The sequence below is a fragment of the Fusarium graminearum genome, chromosome 4 (assembly GCF_000240135.3).
Source record: "Fusarium graminearum PH-1 chromosome 4, whole genome shotgun sequence".
NCBI lineage: Eukaryota > Fungi > Ascomycota > Sordariomycetes > Hypocreales > Nectriaceae > Fusarium > Fusarium graminearum.
This window is the reverse complement of record NC_026477.1, coordinates 1,001,359-1,017,253: the sequence shown is the minus strand read 5'-3', so window position 1 is coordinate 1,017,253 and position 15,895 is coordinate 1,001,359. Positions and strand designations below refer to the sequence as shown.

Genomic DNA, 15,895 nt, shown 5'->3' with positions numbered 1-15,895 from the left:
GAGACGGTCAGGATCGCAGACTGGAAGTTGGCTGGGATCCAAGCATCACCAGCGAAACGAGCGGTAAAGTAGGGAGCTGCGGCGAGGAACATGTTCCTACATGAAGGCGTTAACTACGGATATCACGGCGCATGTGTAAGAGAGCTCACCAAGCCCAGAGCATGGCAACGCCCAGCAGGCCAAAGATACTATATTCCACCCATGAAAATGGTAGTTCGTGCTGGCCTTCGAGTTGTGTAGAGCCCTCTAGGGGAGTGGCTTCTTCGTTACCTGTGAGAGGTTCATATTCGGATGTTGAGGTTGAGGAATGTTGACGGCCCAGAGCCTTTCGCACGCGGTCCATGGCGACCGGTGTATATGTTCGTTCGGTCGTTCGTTCGTGGTGGTGAGTCTGAGATTTGTTGATATGATTGTCTTATCTACAATAGATAGCGGCAGTTGCCAAAGGTATAGCTTGTTCAAGACCGTTAAGCCATCAAGGGAGCGCGTGCGCGCAGGATAAAGGACCCCTGCGCCGTCCAACCTATCAAATGATGATGATTAAGACCTCTATCGCGTGGTTACTTGCTCGTCTGATGGATGGCAATGTCGTCGCGAGTCACCGTATAGAGAGTGTGACTCGTAAAGGATGTGGATTGTGGGGGAGCACCAGATGATGACATTGACTTCGGGACCCTGGGGCCTGGGCCGGAAGGTACAGATAAGATCCGATCTTAACGGGACCGGGCGGGATGCCCATGTGCCCGAGTCATGCGGAGGTTTTTGGTCCAATCACAATAGGTCTATGAATCGTCAACAACTGGAAGCGGAACTCTTCTTCCTGAAGCTTGTAATATCATATGATAAGACAAGGTAAAGAGTCCTTATTTCGGTTGTCTGAAATTACTAGACTTGAGAGTACAAGGGATGTGTTCACTAATTCTCTGTTGTCTTGGTCTCGGATAATTCCTATACACTCCAAGGCCTATCAAAGTACAAGCAATCCATGTTTGACACTGAATCGTGAGAAAATTACATGAACCTTAGTAGTTCACATGCATATTGATCCCAAGCGTTAGTTTCTGTTAGTAAATCTATATTATCCTTGACAACCGGTTTCAAAGTTCTGCTTGCTTCATATGACTACCTACCCGGTACTAAGTTATATACTGGAATTACTACAAGCACGCGGATCCTGTTTCATAGCTCAGAAACTACTCAATTTATAATTACACAATAGAAATTAGTTGAAGCGTGGGCTCGGGCTCAGTTTGATGTACTGGATATAAGTCTAGGTACGCAGCGTAACTCAAGCGGATCGGGCCAGTACTATCATCTAACGTCAAACAATAAAACCTACCAGCGGGAGTAGAGGCGGCCTTGTTGGCTTTTAACCAACGCAGCAGATACACATGATATAGAGTCCGATCGGTGGCATTGGACAATTAAGTACCTTGAAGCTCAATCGGCAAGTGCATCCTACACTAGAGAGAATATACAAGTGGCTGTAAACGCTTGAGGACCATTTATCGTGAGTCTTCTTTATAAGGCTGGCCAGTTCCCTATTAAAGTAGGTGATTCAAGCCCTCAGAGGGATTAACATGACTTTTCGGATGCAGTAGATACCTGTAGTTAAGAGCCACGGATACCTTCCCACTCTCCTGTATCTATCTTCTAGCTCATAAACTGTTAGTACTTTGTCGTAACCCTTCTAAAACGCCAAAAGCCTTCTTCTTTTAAACTAGTTCCCATGTCAATGTGGTTGCCGTCTGTGCAGGTATCCTCCAAACCATAGACCCGTTTACGAGAGAAAGGAGGGAAAGCTTTCTAAAAGCAAAGCACAAAGATATGAACAGCGACTGAGCGCAAGAACAATAATATAACACCCGATGGCTAAGAAGAGGCGCCAGTGGAGGAGCTCAAGACTCGCCAACATTAAGAACAGACATCGTCAGGTAGAAACAACGGTTAAACAACAGCATACCTGTCTTGCATAACACCCTTCGGCCCTGTTTCGGGCCTCGCCTTTGTTCTTATGCTGTACTTCTAAGAAGTAGCTTCTCTAGTAGTTTCAGTAGCAGCCAGTGACGGGCAGCTAGCACAGAAGATATTATTCATAGGCCAGCCCAGTCAGCCCTTGCGTACCTCAAATGAATATTCATATCTCTCCTGTTTTGACTGATTTTCCTTTTCTTCTTCCTGTTTATTTTTAAGTCCTTTTAGGTTAACAAAAATGACTGTTCAATCTCACATACGTCTCCGAGGGGCCTCTGGAGAGGCCTTCTCTGATAACAGCTTTCCCGGAATATATCACAGACGATGTTTTTTTCAAGCGAGACATTCCTTCTCAGTTTAAAAAAAGAAAGATGGTCATCTCAGTACTGCCCCAGAAACTCAACTGTATCCCAGACGTCATAACATCATCCGCCCAGGTACCGACCGACATTGTGCCCATCACCAAAGCTCCCAGTCCCCAGAGTTGAAAAAGGCACGTTCTTTGTGTACTGTTCTTCACATTTCCGCTGGATGGCGCACGGCAGAGCATTCGCATCAAATACAAGTCGCAATAAATCGACATGATGGAATGCTTCTATGGTTGGCATCAAGAATCTCTCTTTAAAGACATCAACAATACTCCATGGGGATCTCTTTACCATTTCAACACAGATAGAGCAGGTTGCGTTTCCTTCTGATTACGAGTGGAAAGAGCGCCTGGCTCTTTCCCAATAAACGGTGTATTCGGGCCCTTTCACAGTCGGTCAACTGCACCTTCTCCCCTTTTCTGCTGCTCATCAAAAATTTCAATTCTCCTCCCGCGGCAGGATGAGTGAGCCTTTCGTTTCTCATCATCAAGTTAGCATCGGAACTAAGTTTACGGAAGATTACTTGTCTTTACGTACGACTTTATGAAAGATCAGCCGCCTTTATAGACAACTTTATGAAGGATTTGCTCCAGGTCTCGCCGAGCAAAGAAAAGATCCCTCTTGGATCCAAGCACAAAAAACCGGCCAAAAGATCAACGGCTTATACGCAAGCGGACCACCAATCAGGATGAACCTTCCCTGACCAAAAAAAACCAAATACCAGTCACTTCGGCATTCAGCTCTACCTTACAAAGAGCTGCCTCAACTTCAACCTTCGGCGAACTTGCTATGGACGACTTTGAGCTCAGTGATGACTCCCAACGCATTGAACAAGCATTGCTGGAGAGTGTAGTGGCCGAAGGGTTTGGGGAGGATGAGGAAGAGGAAGAAAGGCAGGGCTTTGAGGAAAGCGAACCTGCACTTTCATCCTTTTCACAAGACTCTCATGAAGTCGTCGTGTACCTCGACATTCAGCACGGCCAGTCTACCACTTGGTCTGAGATTCTTTTGTCTCTGTATCGGACTGCCTACATGAGAGTACCTCCAACCACAATTGTCAACAGGATCAACTCTGGCGTCCAAGGCCCCTGAATTCATCAAATAATTTCTCAATGTCGATGGTGACTGGGCATGTCACGACCGCGTCATTGATACAGCATGGACACGACTTGCTGATCGGCTTGTCGAACTGTCCGGCGACCATGTTAAACCTCAAGATACAGCCCGGATCAGAGAGGCAGGCTTTCGTTCATGGAGGTGTCAATTGGCACAGTCTACACGAACCGGTCACTAATTCAAGACGAGTGTTTCCAGTTCGCTCACTCGCTCAATTCAACCTCTAAGATCATCGTTCTCGTTGGAGGTGGTGTTTGACACATCCACCTAATATGAGTATTTATTCTCAACAGTGTCGCTGTTAAACTCATATCTCTGCAAAGATCGAATGAGTAAAACACTCAAACATTCATTCTCAACAGTGTTAAGCCTTTTACTGGATTAACAAATATACATTTGGATATATACTATTGCGTTCGATTGACTACTATTTTTTATACATCCTTCGCTTATCACAGTATCCATTCTGTTTAAGTATCTTTTGTGCGATCTTTCCACTCTACATAAATCAAATCACAGCCAAATTACCCAGTACTTGGGCAAACAGTTTGATTGATGGTCACGACGATAGCCAAGTCTTACTTAAACTTAGACCAATTATTTGCAAATTTATTCTTTGTATCCTAATATTAGGTAGGTTCTGAAATCGTCACTTAGGTACGGGGTAAGTCCTGCCAGTACAGATCTTAGACCGCCAGCTCAATCAATTTACTAGCTCCGATCTAAGCTGCCAACGAAATGACGTTGTCTGACTGTTGCTTGTAGGTAGCTAGGTCTGACGAGCCAATTAGACCGCATCACTGTGCACCCAGGCCGCGAAAGCTGAGGGGCTTTGACCGACTTCTACAGTGACAATGACCCCATTCTCGGGCATCAACATGAGCTGTACCAACTCCAAACACTTTTAAATATTTTTACGACCTCGTTATTACTTTGCTGGTGGTATTGCGACAATCATTTTGGCATGCGCCACTCCAAACTTCTTTCTGCGCACTTGCTATAGGCCTGCGGCCTTGACCGACAATGCCAGACCGCAGCCCCTCATATGATTCTCGCGATGGAAGCTCCCCGGAGCCAGAGCGCAATCGCGAACGCCCAGTCGACCGCGACAAGGGCCGAGAGAAAGAGAAAGAAAAGGAAATAAGAGATCGCGAAAGGGACCGCGCCAGGGACCGAGAAAGAGACAAGGAAAGAGATCAATACCGCGACATGGAGAGAGATCTGGACAGAGACATAGATCGCGACATTGACCGTGATGTTGATCGCGATATTGAACGGGACAAAGAGAGGGACAAGGAGCGAGACCGAGAGAAGGAGAAAATTCGCGACCGCGACAGACTCTTGAACGACAAAAAAGATAAGGAGCGCGAAAAGCCACTCGACGAAAAAAAAGATCGCATCAAACCAATGGACGACATAAGAGACAGTCGAGATAACTCTCCCGGCGACAGGCGGGGAGACCGCAACAAACCACTAAACGACGGGAGAGACATTCGCGACAAGTCACCAGATGACAGAAGAGACCGAGATCGCAACAAGCCGCTGAACAATCGAATGGATAGCTTCGATAGTTCACCAGACAAAAAGGACCGGAAGCCACTTAACAGCCGAAGGGATAGCTATGATAGTTCACCGGATAAGAGAGACCGTAAACCCTTGAACAATCGGAAGGATAGCTACGATAGTCTGCTAGACAAAAAGGACCGGAAACCACTGAACAACCGAAAGGATAGCTACGATAGCTTACTAGACAAAAAGGACCGGAAACCACTGAACAGCCGAAAGTATAGCTACGACAGTTTGTTAGACAAGGACCGAAAACCATTGGACGACAGGAGGGACAGCCGCGATAGGTCGCCGGATGACAGAAGGGACCGGGATCGCAGCAAGCCACTGAACAATCGAAGAAATAGTTTCGATAGTTTACCAGACAAAAAGGACCGAAAACCCCTAGACGACAGGAGGGACAGTCGCGACAGATCGCCCGATGACAAAAGATACCAGGATCGCAACAGACCTCTGGATGACCCAAGGGACAGTCGCGATAGATCACCCGAAGATAGAAGGGATCGGGATCGCAACAGACCACTCGACGATAGAAGAGATAGTCGGGACAGATCACCAGATGACAGACGAGACCGAGATCGTGTCAGACAATTCGATGATAGAAGGGATAGTCGTGATAGATCACTCGATGGAAGAAGAGACAGTCGCGACTACGGAAAAGATAGAGACTACGACGATCCGAGAGACAGTCGACATGATGTTGGAAGGGACCATGTCAATGGTAGAGACAGACTCAAAGATCGAGACGTCGACAGACGCCGCGACAGTCGTATTACTCCACGCGTAGCTCGAGAACCCCGAGATCATCCCCCATCTGCCAGCAAGCGAAACAGTATTACAGGCCGTCTCCTCGGATCGTTCAGAGCAGCTCGTGGTGGCGGCGATAAAGAAAAGGAGATTCCTATACCAGCAGCCGCAGCTTCGATTCAGCGCCGTGCCTCTACCGCTGTTACAAAAGGCAGCCCAGTTACTCGTATTCGAGAGTGGCTTGATGCTTGTAACGCGGAGCACCATCATCACTGCGCTCTTTGTTCGGAATCCGATGTCCCAACTTGGCGTCCTACTTGGCTCGTCGATGTTGTCGATCGCCGTCTGGTTAAAGCGACAACAAAAGATCGTTACCTGGCTCTAAGTTACGTCAACGGATCTCATCGTAATGAGCCGCAGGAGTTTATGCAACTTCTCAAGTCTAATCTTGCAGCTTTTGAGGATCGTCTGCCGAATCTTGACATGCCTCAGACTTATCTGGATGCCATGTGGCTTGCGAAGAAGCTAGGTATTAGATACATCTGGATCGATCGGATCTGTATCACCCAGGATAACCGGGAAGAAATGGAGGATCACACCAAGCACATGGCATATGTATTTGCCAATGCTTATCTCGTTATCGTGGCAGCTTCTGGCGACATTCATACCGGACTACCTTCTCTCGATCCGAAGCGATCAACACGGGGCATCCGCACCACCGGCCGTACTCACCAAGAGCTCGTAGCAGCTTCGTCATGGTACACCAGAGGCTGGACGCTTGTCGAGCGCATCTACTCTCGACGCTCAGTCTTCTTTTTTGAAGACTCGGTAACTTGGGAATGCCACTGCGATACTTGGCAGGGAAGTCCGAACAGTGTCATGAAGAAGCTCCGGGGAGGTCGCCAAGAGTGCGTTGGCGCTATTCCTGACGCTGTTTTTGCATTCCAACACCCACGTTGGCCTGACCTTGACGAGTATGCTCGCTATGTCATGGAATATAGCGCTCGCAAGTTGACACTTGTTGACGATACTCTGCCTGCGTTTTCAGGAATTACCCATGTTCTTTCTCGTTCGTTCCCTGGCGGTTTCATCTACGGAATGCCTATCATGTTCCTAGACATTGCTCTACTCTGGCGGCCTCATGCCTCGATCAGAAGAAGGGCACTATCACGTCCGCCATTCCTCCCATCATGGTCTTGGATGGGCTGGTGGTTTGACAATATCCCTGTCGATCTGACCTTGTGGAGAGCAGCTGCGGACTATGTGGAAGAGGCTCGGACTGGAAAACGTGGCCAAGAGTCGAAACGGTACCGGTCCGCACACGCGTTTAGGATCAGACCTACCGTTTCTTGGAGTTTGACAGACCGTGCTTCAACTGTGCCTCTCATGAACACCGGTCTTCAGTACAATAATCTCAGGAGCCGCCGTGTCCCCAACACAGAGCTACCGATGGGATGGTCTCGAAGTGGCTCACATTATGTCCATGATAGTGACGAGACTGCGCTGTTCAAGTACCCCGTCCCTGTTGAGGACCCCCATGATAGCGGCGGCTATGAGCCTGCTGTGGGTGAGCAAGCCTACCCCGGGCCATTGCTATCGTTCCGAACAACTTCTGGTTTCTTCGAGATCGAATTCCACACTACTCTCGCTCATCGCGAGCGACCCAACCCGCCTCTTGCTGTGGGTACAATCTGGAATAAGGCCGGCCGGTGGGCGGGACAATTCCGTGCTCACGACGCATGGTTGGGCATCCAATCCTCCAACTATGACGGTGAAGAGCGTCTTGAATTTATTTGTATATCTATTGCAACAGAACGCAAGGGCTCTCACGTCTTTGATACCGATAAATTCGAAGAGCACATGGACGCGGACGGCATGGTTGACTTTGTCAATGTTCTCTGGATTGAGCGGATTGGAGATATTGCATATCGACGAGGTGTTGGGCAAATCTTGCTCAAGACTTGGGAGGCACAAGCTAAGGATGAGGTCGCAGTTCTACTTGGTTAAGCGGAGAAGACACTCGATTAGCGCGGTGTTGGTGGTAATGATGCAACGAAATGTACAAAATGTATCTTGTATTTGGGTTGAGATTGGTCCTGGTGCAAGCCAGTGACATGCTATTATGGACAGGGTTCTAGTTCACGTATTCAGCCAGCTAGAGAATATGATGTGCTATGTCGGTTTGAGAATATCTTGTGTTGTTCTGACTTTTGGTGCCAGACAATATCATCCTGACTTTCGGGCTGGTCAGCTAGCACACAAACCTCCGAGGAAGCCGAATTATCCTTAGTTGCTTATGGTAACACAGCATCCTCAAGGCTTAGACTAGTAATCTCAGCAGCCATATTGAGATGGTGTTTCTCTCTCTGACCACATGGGTTTCCGTAGACATCTCGGCATTTCTCAAAGCCGAACATGCTGATTGCTTCAGTTAAGAGAGTTTGGTACTTATATGCCCATGTCTGAAACCAATACCGTGAGGGGGCTATGTTCAGGATAGAACAGCAATGTAGGTGTGACCAATATTACTATTATATATGAACGGAATGACTGTTACTAAACTACGGCCTCACTTGACAGCCCTATGCCGTCTGATCATCTGCATCTGATGCAGTAAGAAAGAAGGGATGGCTGAGGAACACACCCGATTCAACATTCATAATCATTCGAGTGTCCGTTATTCATCATAAATAATCAATATCTGACTTCCATGACACAACCCTCAGACAGACATCGTCATCACTCATTCTCAATAGTCAACAACTCATTTTCTTTTCTCGTTTTCTTCCTCTCATCCGGACCAAATTCATACACCACCCCTTAGGGTATCAGAAAACTTAACCGCTAGGGACATAAGAGACAAAATTATTAGGCCAGCTTATGCTACTTAGACAAGGCTTCTTAGACTACTTATTTCTATACCCTAAGACTTGAGAGCAACCTTTCTGCTACCTACTAGGCACCTCTTCTCATTCTCAACATCTTGGCACATCATCTCAGATACATGGGGACCCTTGGTAGTAGCAATGTGACCCAATCCAGCAAAGGTATCATGTTAACAACTCGAGAATTGTAATTGGACGACAATCGTCCCATCATCGCTGTTTTGCTTTTCAGTTTCGATGATCTTCGGGGGTAAGCTTATTTGGTCTTGAACTCCGAATCTCAGTCCGGAGCATAACCTTCGAGGCAGAGGAGGAGAGGACAAGCATTGAGATTGCTCAAATCTATGACGCAATCTTGACATCTATATCAGCTTGATTCCATTTTCAATGTTCCATAAACCCACTCAAAACTCCCCAGTAACGATCTCTCCCTCTATCAACCGATCCCGTGTTTGTCTAATCTCGGAGCATTTTGGTTTCACGACCATCCTTGCTGGAAAAGCTTGTCCGAATGATCACCCGCCTCTTACAAGCCGATGTTATTTCCACTTAACCGTTTCTCTATCTCTCTACTGGATAGCAGAAAAGTTAACCTCCTAAGTCTTAGGCTACAAAAAGAAATAGCCTAAAGATTATAGTCTAAGTAGCATAAGCTGATCTACTAATTTCGTCTCTTATGCTTTCAGCGGCCAATTTTTCAGTACCCTGAGGTCTCTGCGCTGATCCATTGGAGAGACTGCAGGGATATTATGTGATGCGCTCATATCCCATCTATCGCATTGGTGGCTTGTAAACACAAACCATAGGACAAGGTAGATTGCCCAGGCCCTAGCACGACCTCATGCTACCATTGTCTCCAAGGATGAGCAGTTACAAAGCAGATGCTCGAGTCTAAAAGGCTTACGACATCATTCTCGATGACCCCAGAAACATGCTCGAGCCCAATTTGTATCGCTCGCCTGTGATGGGGTCTCCATACCCCCTCTGCTTGAGCGGTGATTCCAAATCGGTCGTCACCGGTTTCTCGATTCGCTGCGATCCCACAGGTATAAGAGGGCACAAGTCCCAGCATACCCGTAGTTATGTCCGAATTACCTAGAGGAACGCTTTGCCTGATTGACAGCCTGTGACACTCGAAAAATGGTGTCTTCTAAGCTTCTTGTTGTTCTTGGACTTGCCAGCCTAACCGCTGCACAATGTCCCTACGCCGACCCGGCCAAACTAGCAGCTAGAGATGAAGGAAGTTCTCGTGAACATCTCAAGGACTATGAAGTCGATGATAGTAAGGGGCATATGAGTTCCGATGCTGGTGGCCCCTTTGAGGAACAGGAGAGTTTAAAGGCAGGAGAACGAGGCCCTACTCTGCTCGAAGACTTTATCTTCCGCCAAAAGATCACACATTTCGATCACGAACGGGTATCTACTCTCTGAGATATCAATTCTATGTTGTGGAATTAACATCTTTGCAGGTCCCTGAAAGAGCCGTCCACGCCCGAGGTGCTGGGGCTCATGGTTACTTCAAGAGCTACAGTGACTGGAGCAACATCACAGCAGCTTCTTTCCTCAGCTCAAAAGACAAAAATACTCCCGTCTTTGTGCGCTTTTCGACCGTTGCTGGTTCTAGAGGTAGCGCCGATACTGTGCGAGATGTGCACGGATTCGCTACCCGATTGTACGATCCAACCCAGGCTCACGAGAAAGCAATAACTTACATATTTATACAGCTACACAGATGCTGGCTTATTTGACATTGTGGGCAACAATATCCCTGTATTCTTTATTCAAGATGCAATTCAGTTCCCAGACCTCATCCACGCTGTTAAGCCATCCCCTGACAGTGAGATCCCGCAAGCCGCCACAGCTCACGACTCAGCATGGGACTTTTTCAGTCAGCAAACTACAACCCTACACACTCTATTCTGGGCCATGGCAGGATATGGAATTCCACGTTCGTTTCGTCACGTAGATGGGTTCGGTGTTCACACTTTCCGTCTAGTGACTGATGAGGGTGACACCAAGTTCGTCAAGTGGCACTGGAAGAGCAAGCAGGGCAAAGCGAGCCTAGTATGGGACGAAGCACAGCACCTGGCCGGAAAGAACGCCGATTATCATCGTGCTGATCTCTGGAATGCCATTGAGTCTGGTAACGGGCCTGAATGGGAACTCAATGCCCAGATCTTTGACGAGGACCAGGCTCTGGCGTTTGGATTTGATGTTCTGGACGCTACCAAAATCATTCCTGAAGAGCTAGCTCCTCTCCAGCCTATTGGTGTTATGAAGTTGGACACAAACCCCGTCAACTATTTCGCTGAGACTGAGCAGGTCATGGTGAGTAAACATGTCGAACAAACCACCCAATAATTTTGCTAACCCAGATAGTTCCAACCTGGCCACATTGTTCGCGGTATCGACTTTACCGAAGATCCTCTGCTGCAGGGACGTATCTTTTCTTACCTTGATACCCAACTCAACCGTCACGGTGGTCCCAACTTTGAGCAACTCCCCATCAACCGTCCTCTGTCTCCTATCCATAACAACAACCGTGATGGAGCCGGGCAGAACTTTATCCACAAGAATACTGCTGCTTGTGAGTTAACTTCCAATAAATCCTGGACCATCTAGCTGACTCTCTAGACACCCCTAATACTCTAAACAAGGGCTACCCTGTTCAGGCAAACCAGACACAAGGAAAAGGCTTCTTTACTGCCCCTGGCCGCAAGGTTTCTGGAAACCTGGTGCGCGCCAGAGCATCCACCTTCTCTGACCACTGGAGCCAGCCACGACTCTTCTACAACTCTCTGACCAAAGTAGAGCAGCAGTTTCTCATCAACGCCATACGTTTCGAGACAAGTCAGCTCATGTCTGAAACTGTCCAGAAGAACGTTCTCTACCAGCTGAACAAAATCAGCCACGATATTGCTGTCAGAGTTGGCAGGGCTTTGGGTCTCAAAGCTCCTGAGGCTGACGACAAGTACTACCACGACAATACCACAGCCGGAATCTCCATTTTTGGAACCAAGTTGCCAAGCATTGCAACGCTCTCTGTTGGTGTCTTGGTTTCTATCAACTCTAATAACTCCATCCAACAAGCCAAGGCTCTCAAGAAGGCACTTGGCGAGGACAAGGTGACCGTGTCGATTATAGGCGAAGTTCTTGGAGACGATGTTGAAGTTACTTACAGTGCTGCAACTGCCGCTCAATTTGATAGTGTCGTTGTTACCAGCGGTACTGAGTCTCTTTTCAACGGCACCGGAAAGTCAACTCTATTCCCTCCTGGCCGTCCTACGCAGATTATTGTGGACGGTTATCATTGGGGCAAGCCTGTTGGATTTATTGGAGGTGCAAAGGCGGCAGCTCAGGCTGCGAGAGTTAGTAAAGGAAAAGGAGTGTACTTTCCGAAGAACGTTAACTCTTTGGTTGAAGATTTAAAGGATGGGTTGGCTACTTTCAAGTTCACTGACCGATTCCCCCTGGACCACTAAGGTGGTGATCATCTCAAGGTTCAGGTCAGGGTACGATGGAATACTTCTCTTTTCGCGAGTATATAATTCTAGTTTATCAAGTGATTGAAACAAGTCAACAAGGCGATATTTATACATTCCCAAACATATTGTTAGCCACAATATCGGCTGTAGCCGTCTCTGCCTCAGGAGGCAACTCAAATGAGTCCTTTGATGAATCACTGCTCTGGGCAGCACGTCAGACGACCAGTCCAAAAGTCTAGCCAAGGTTCATCCAGGCCAAACACCGAGCAATCCGCATTGAGCAGGTATAAAGAAGCAAATTCCTTCTGGCATCCTCTGCGTTTCATTATACGATGATCATGCGAAAGTTACCGACAGCTACTTCTGTATACAAAGGCACATGAGAAAAAGCGGGATCTACAACAGGTCAAGATTGGCGATGAGCAAAGGCAGAATAATCATCTGTGGCTTGTTGCAGCTGGGGAAGTCAAGGCGAAATTTCTGTCTCAAACTGCCAGTGGCCAACCATTACGATCAAAAATAGAGCGATTTGTTACAACCATTCTGAAGCTGCGTTCGGTTGTAGTTGGCTACGGTTCTGCCAGTTCCTGCCCTGCTCAAATTTTAAATCAATGCATACGATTGAGAAAGTCGGACCTTGTGCCACTCTATGGATCAGTATTCTCAAACTCGAGGAGGAACAGCGTAACAGGTTTGAGCTGGACTAACTTTGATGCATCGTGAATGCCACTGGGGGCCGGAACTCAATTGACTGTTTTTTCCATCATGAAGAATTTAGATACTGCAGAGCAGACTTGAGAACGTATGAAAGTTCATAGGAAGCTTTAGTGCTTGACTTTATAGATGTTTGTGGCGTGTTAAATGAACAGATTGCTGCCGCGGGTTGATGAGACCCATAACAGTGATATGCCTGTGATGAATTACTGCTAAGCAGCAGTTTTCGTCTGCCCACGTATTCCGCGACAGCACCATAAGTAAATCTCTCATGGGAGTTTTAATATAGGATCAGACACATTATTGGTGTTGAAGAATGTGAGTCTGGTTGTGTTGGCCCCGCATCCTGGTGAGACTACAACCAAGCATAGGTAAACCGGTTGTGACAATGGTATAACGGCGAGGACAAGGCTAATGCTAGAATTTAAAATATGATCCAGACCAAACAGCCGAGTACTCGCCAATTAGTGCTGTATCTTTATTGGCATGCATGGTGAACAAGTATATGTTGGAGTTTGTACGCCAAACACTCGTCGGTCGTGCCAGTTCCATTCACAAGAATAAGTCAACGTATGGTACTATGGCACCCTCCTAGCTATGGTACCTCCCCTTGCGAGAGCCAATTGGTTAGCTACGCGAGGCTATCTAATTGGTGCTGACAAGCGGGGATGCCATAGCACCCCGCACCTAGACTTAGGTAGAACAATTTCGACACTTACACAATCTACCACATATCTAAGGTTAGAAGGTACGGCAAGCTTAACAATTAGATTAGTAGATAGAATATTCGTTATGTCCAGCAAGAACATTGAGCAGGCGTCAAGGGGGGCGAGAAGCCGCAAAAGAGAAGGGCAAAAAAACAAAAAAAAACAGGTCGAACCGAGGCTTGAACTCGGGACCTTCTCGGCGCTTAATGATATTAAGTGTGAACGAGACGTGATAACCACTACACCATTCGACCTCAGTGTTCGTTGGATTGACGAGAGGGTGTTGTGGTACATGAGGCATTTCTCTGTTGTTGATGAGCAGACCTTTGGAGACATTTGGCGGGATAGTGGGGAACCCCTAAGATGGACTAGCGCAAATCGATGCAAGTCGGCCCGACTAATAGGTCCACCCGCCCGGCCCCTCTCATTCGCCAGATCGAACTCAATTTGTTAAACAGAAGGTACTCGACGACGACATGGCATCAAATAAATAAACCGTGCTTCAATATCACACGTACTGTTGAAGAGAAGAAGGGGCAGCTAGCTGCGAATCAGTGTTTTTTTTGTTCAGGTTGCGCTGTGAAATTTATCGTACCATGAGTCTTAGCCACAAGCGAGGGATGAAGTCGGTATCGGGTCCTGCAAGTCACGTAGTACCCAAGTATCAAAGCAAACATCCACAGTACTTAAGTCTCACTATTGATCAAGCGGATGGAATACTATTGCGTGAATTTTATAAAGACGGTGGCTAGGCATAATAGGCCAAATGCTCAGTGATGTAGCAAAAGGATTCTCCCAGAGTTTGTAAAGGAGTTACGAAAGAGGGTATGCATGAAACAAGGAATTGAAGATGTATTAATGGCATTGCAATAACCCCGGATATACAGATAAACTTGTTTGATAAGATCTCAAATGTGACGGCGCAGAAACTCCAGGCCCATGCTCATGAAAAACGGTGTCTACAGCAAAAATTCAACTCCTTCAGTTTGAGGAGTAAAAGAAAGGTCTCGGAGGGAGTCGAACCCTCGCTGGCGGAATCAGAATCCGCAGTCATAACCGTTAGACCACGAAACCAGCTTGCTGTGTGGATGTTGAAAAGTCTCTTCGTATTGTGGCTGTTGAGAGATTTTTGTCGTTGGGTGATGGAATTTTGCGCCAAGTTGCGAAGACCCACGTCTGTTGACATGTGGGGCTGCTCTAACACCCTCTCTCATTTGCCAGAAAAAAGAAGGCACTTAATAGCGTCGTAGTTGTAAGTGATTTTCAAAGCCTAGAACCAACTTCAACTCTCTCTCACTCCGTAGCCGATATGAAAATGCAATTGATACAGTTTACACAGTAATACTATTCTCATATATATAAAGCCGCTATAAGATCTGTTTATTAGCTAGCTTCTACATTTCCCTCCTTTATCCTGAGACATCTTGAACTGATATACTACGTGTCAAGTAATATGGATCGATACATTTGTAACTAATTATGTAGCCTTATAGACATACTGAAGCTTAAATTCTTACTGTTGTACTGCTGAAGACATAGTGTAGTGTTTGCGCCGTTGATTATTTTAAAGATTGATAGTGCGCTGCTATACACACACGTAGGCTGATACAAATAATGCATGAGATACGGAAATTCAGCTGTATATAACATGTCTAGATACCTCCAATATAAATGAGAGATGTATAATCAACCTCTTGTTTTTTAATGTGGTAAGTTGGCACTATTAACAACACTCGTCCTGTCCCATCCCACCTACTCTTCCTTACCATCATTATTTTAAACTCTTACCTCGGTGCCTGCGCACTAAAGAACGACATCATCTTGACATGCGTTTACCTTGTAACATATGATCAACTGCTGTTCACATGGAACTTCTGCTTACTTCAGTCCTTCAAATTCTCATCCAAGTATTTGCTGCTACCACCAAGATCTGCACTGGAGGCCGTTCAACACGGGCTCACGCCCTAGGCTTCGACACTGGCGTTCGCCTATTCCTTATGGCCTAGTTTCTACCCTGAGGGCGAGGTATGGGTGAGAAGCTTAAACGCCATCACTCGTCACACCGGACCCCCCTCTGCCCCCTGATCACTCTTAGCCGCCAGAGGATTGGGACGGAGATACTCAAGCCCGCGGCAAGGCAAACAAGAGCCAACACGGTGCTTTGGTATCTCCTCGTGAAAGCATTCGACGTGGAATACCATCTATTCGAAACGAGATTTCTCGGCGCCTAGACTTGCTAGTGTGTGATACGACAGCAGTCAATGGCAGAGTAAGTTTACCGTCAATAACATAGTGCGTCTGAACGTTTAAAGGCATATACATACATTTCTAGG

At 46.9% G+C, this 15,895-nt stretch overlaps 4 protein-coding genes and 2 non-coding genes across 6 annotated transcripts; 4 read left to right on the top strand and 2 right to left on the bottom strand.

The window, feature by feature from the left end:
* Positions 1-3,131: 3,131 nt before the first annotated feature.
* On the top strand, positions 3,132-3,434 carry FGSG_06734 (uncharacterized protein; the record flags this gene model as incomplete). The annotated part of the gene is made up of 1 exon (XM_011328075.1): positions 3,132-3,434. The coding sequence occupies one exon, from the start codon at positions 3,132-3,134 to the stop codon at positions 3,432-3,434; it is 303 nt and encodes a 100-aa protein (XP_011326377.1).
* Positions 3,435-4,481: 1,047 nt separating this feature from the next.
* On the top strand, positions 4,482-5,999 carry FGSG_12979 (uncharacterized protein; the record flags this gene model as incomplete). The annotated part of the gene is made up of 1 exon (XM_011328074.1): positions 4,482-5,999. A coding segment is annotated over one exon (1,518 nt), but the record flags the coding sequence as incomplete, so codon positions are not given.
* Positions 6,000-6,197: 198 nt separating this feature from the next.
* FGSG_12978 (uncharacterized protein) lies at positions 6,198-7,778 on the top strand (the record flags this gene model as incomplete). Its single annotated transcript, XM_011328073.1, has 1 exon — positions 6,198-7,778. The coding sequence occupies one exon, from the start codon at positions 6,198-6,200 to the stop codon at positions 7,776-7,778; it is 1,581 nt and encodes a 526-aa protein (XP_011326375.1).
* Positions 7,779-9,796: 2,018 nt separating this feature from the next.
* Positions 9,797-12,138, top strand: FGSG_06733 (catalase; the record flags this gene model as incomplete). Its single annotated transcript, XM_011328072.1, has 5 exons — positions 9,797-10,072; positions 10,126-10,328; positions 10,381-10,984; positions 11,036-11,243; positions 11,279-12,138. 5 exons carry the CDS (start codon positions 9,797-9,799, stop codon positions 12,136-12,138), a joined length of 2,151 nt encoding a protein of 716 aa, XP_011326374.1.
* Positions 12,139-13,726: 1,588 nt separating this feature from the next.
* On the bottom strand, positions 13,727-13,816 carry FGSG_20660. Its single transcript has one exon. It is a non-coding gene; the product is annotated as a tRNA-Val (tRNA).
* Positions 13,817-14,564: 748 nt separating this feature from the next.
* On the bottom strand, positions 14,565-14,636 carry FGSG_20659. Its single transcript has one exon. It is a non-coding gene; the product is annotated as a tRNA-Gln (tRNA).
* Positions 14,637-15,895: the final 1,259 nt, after the last annotated feature.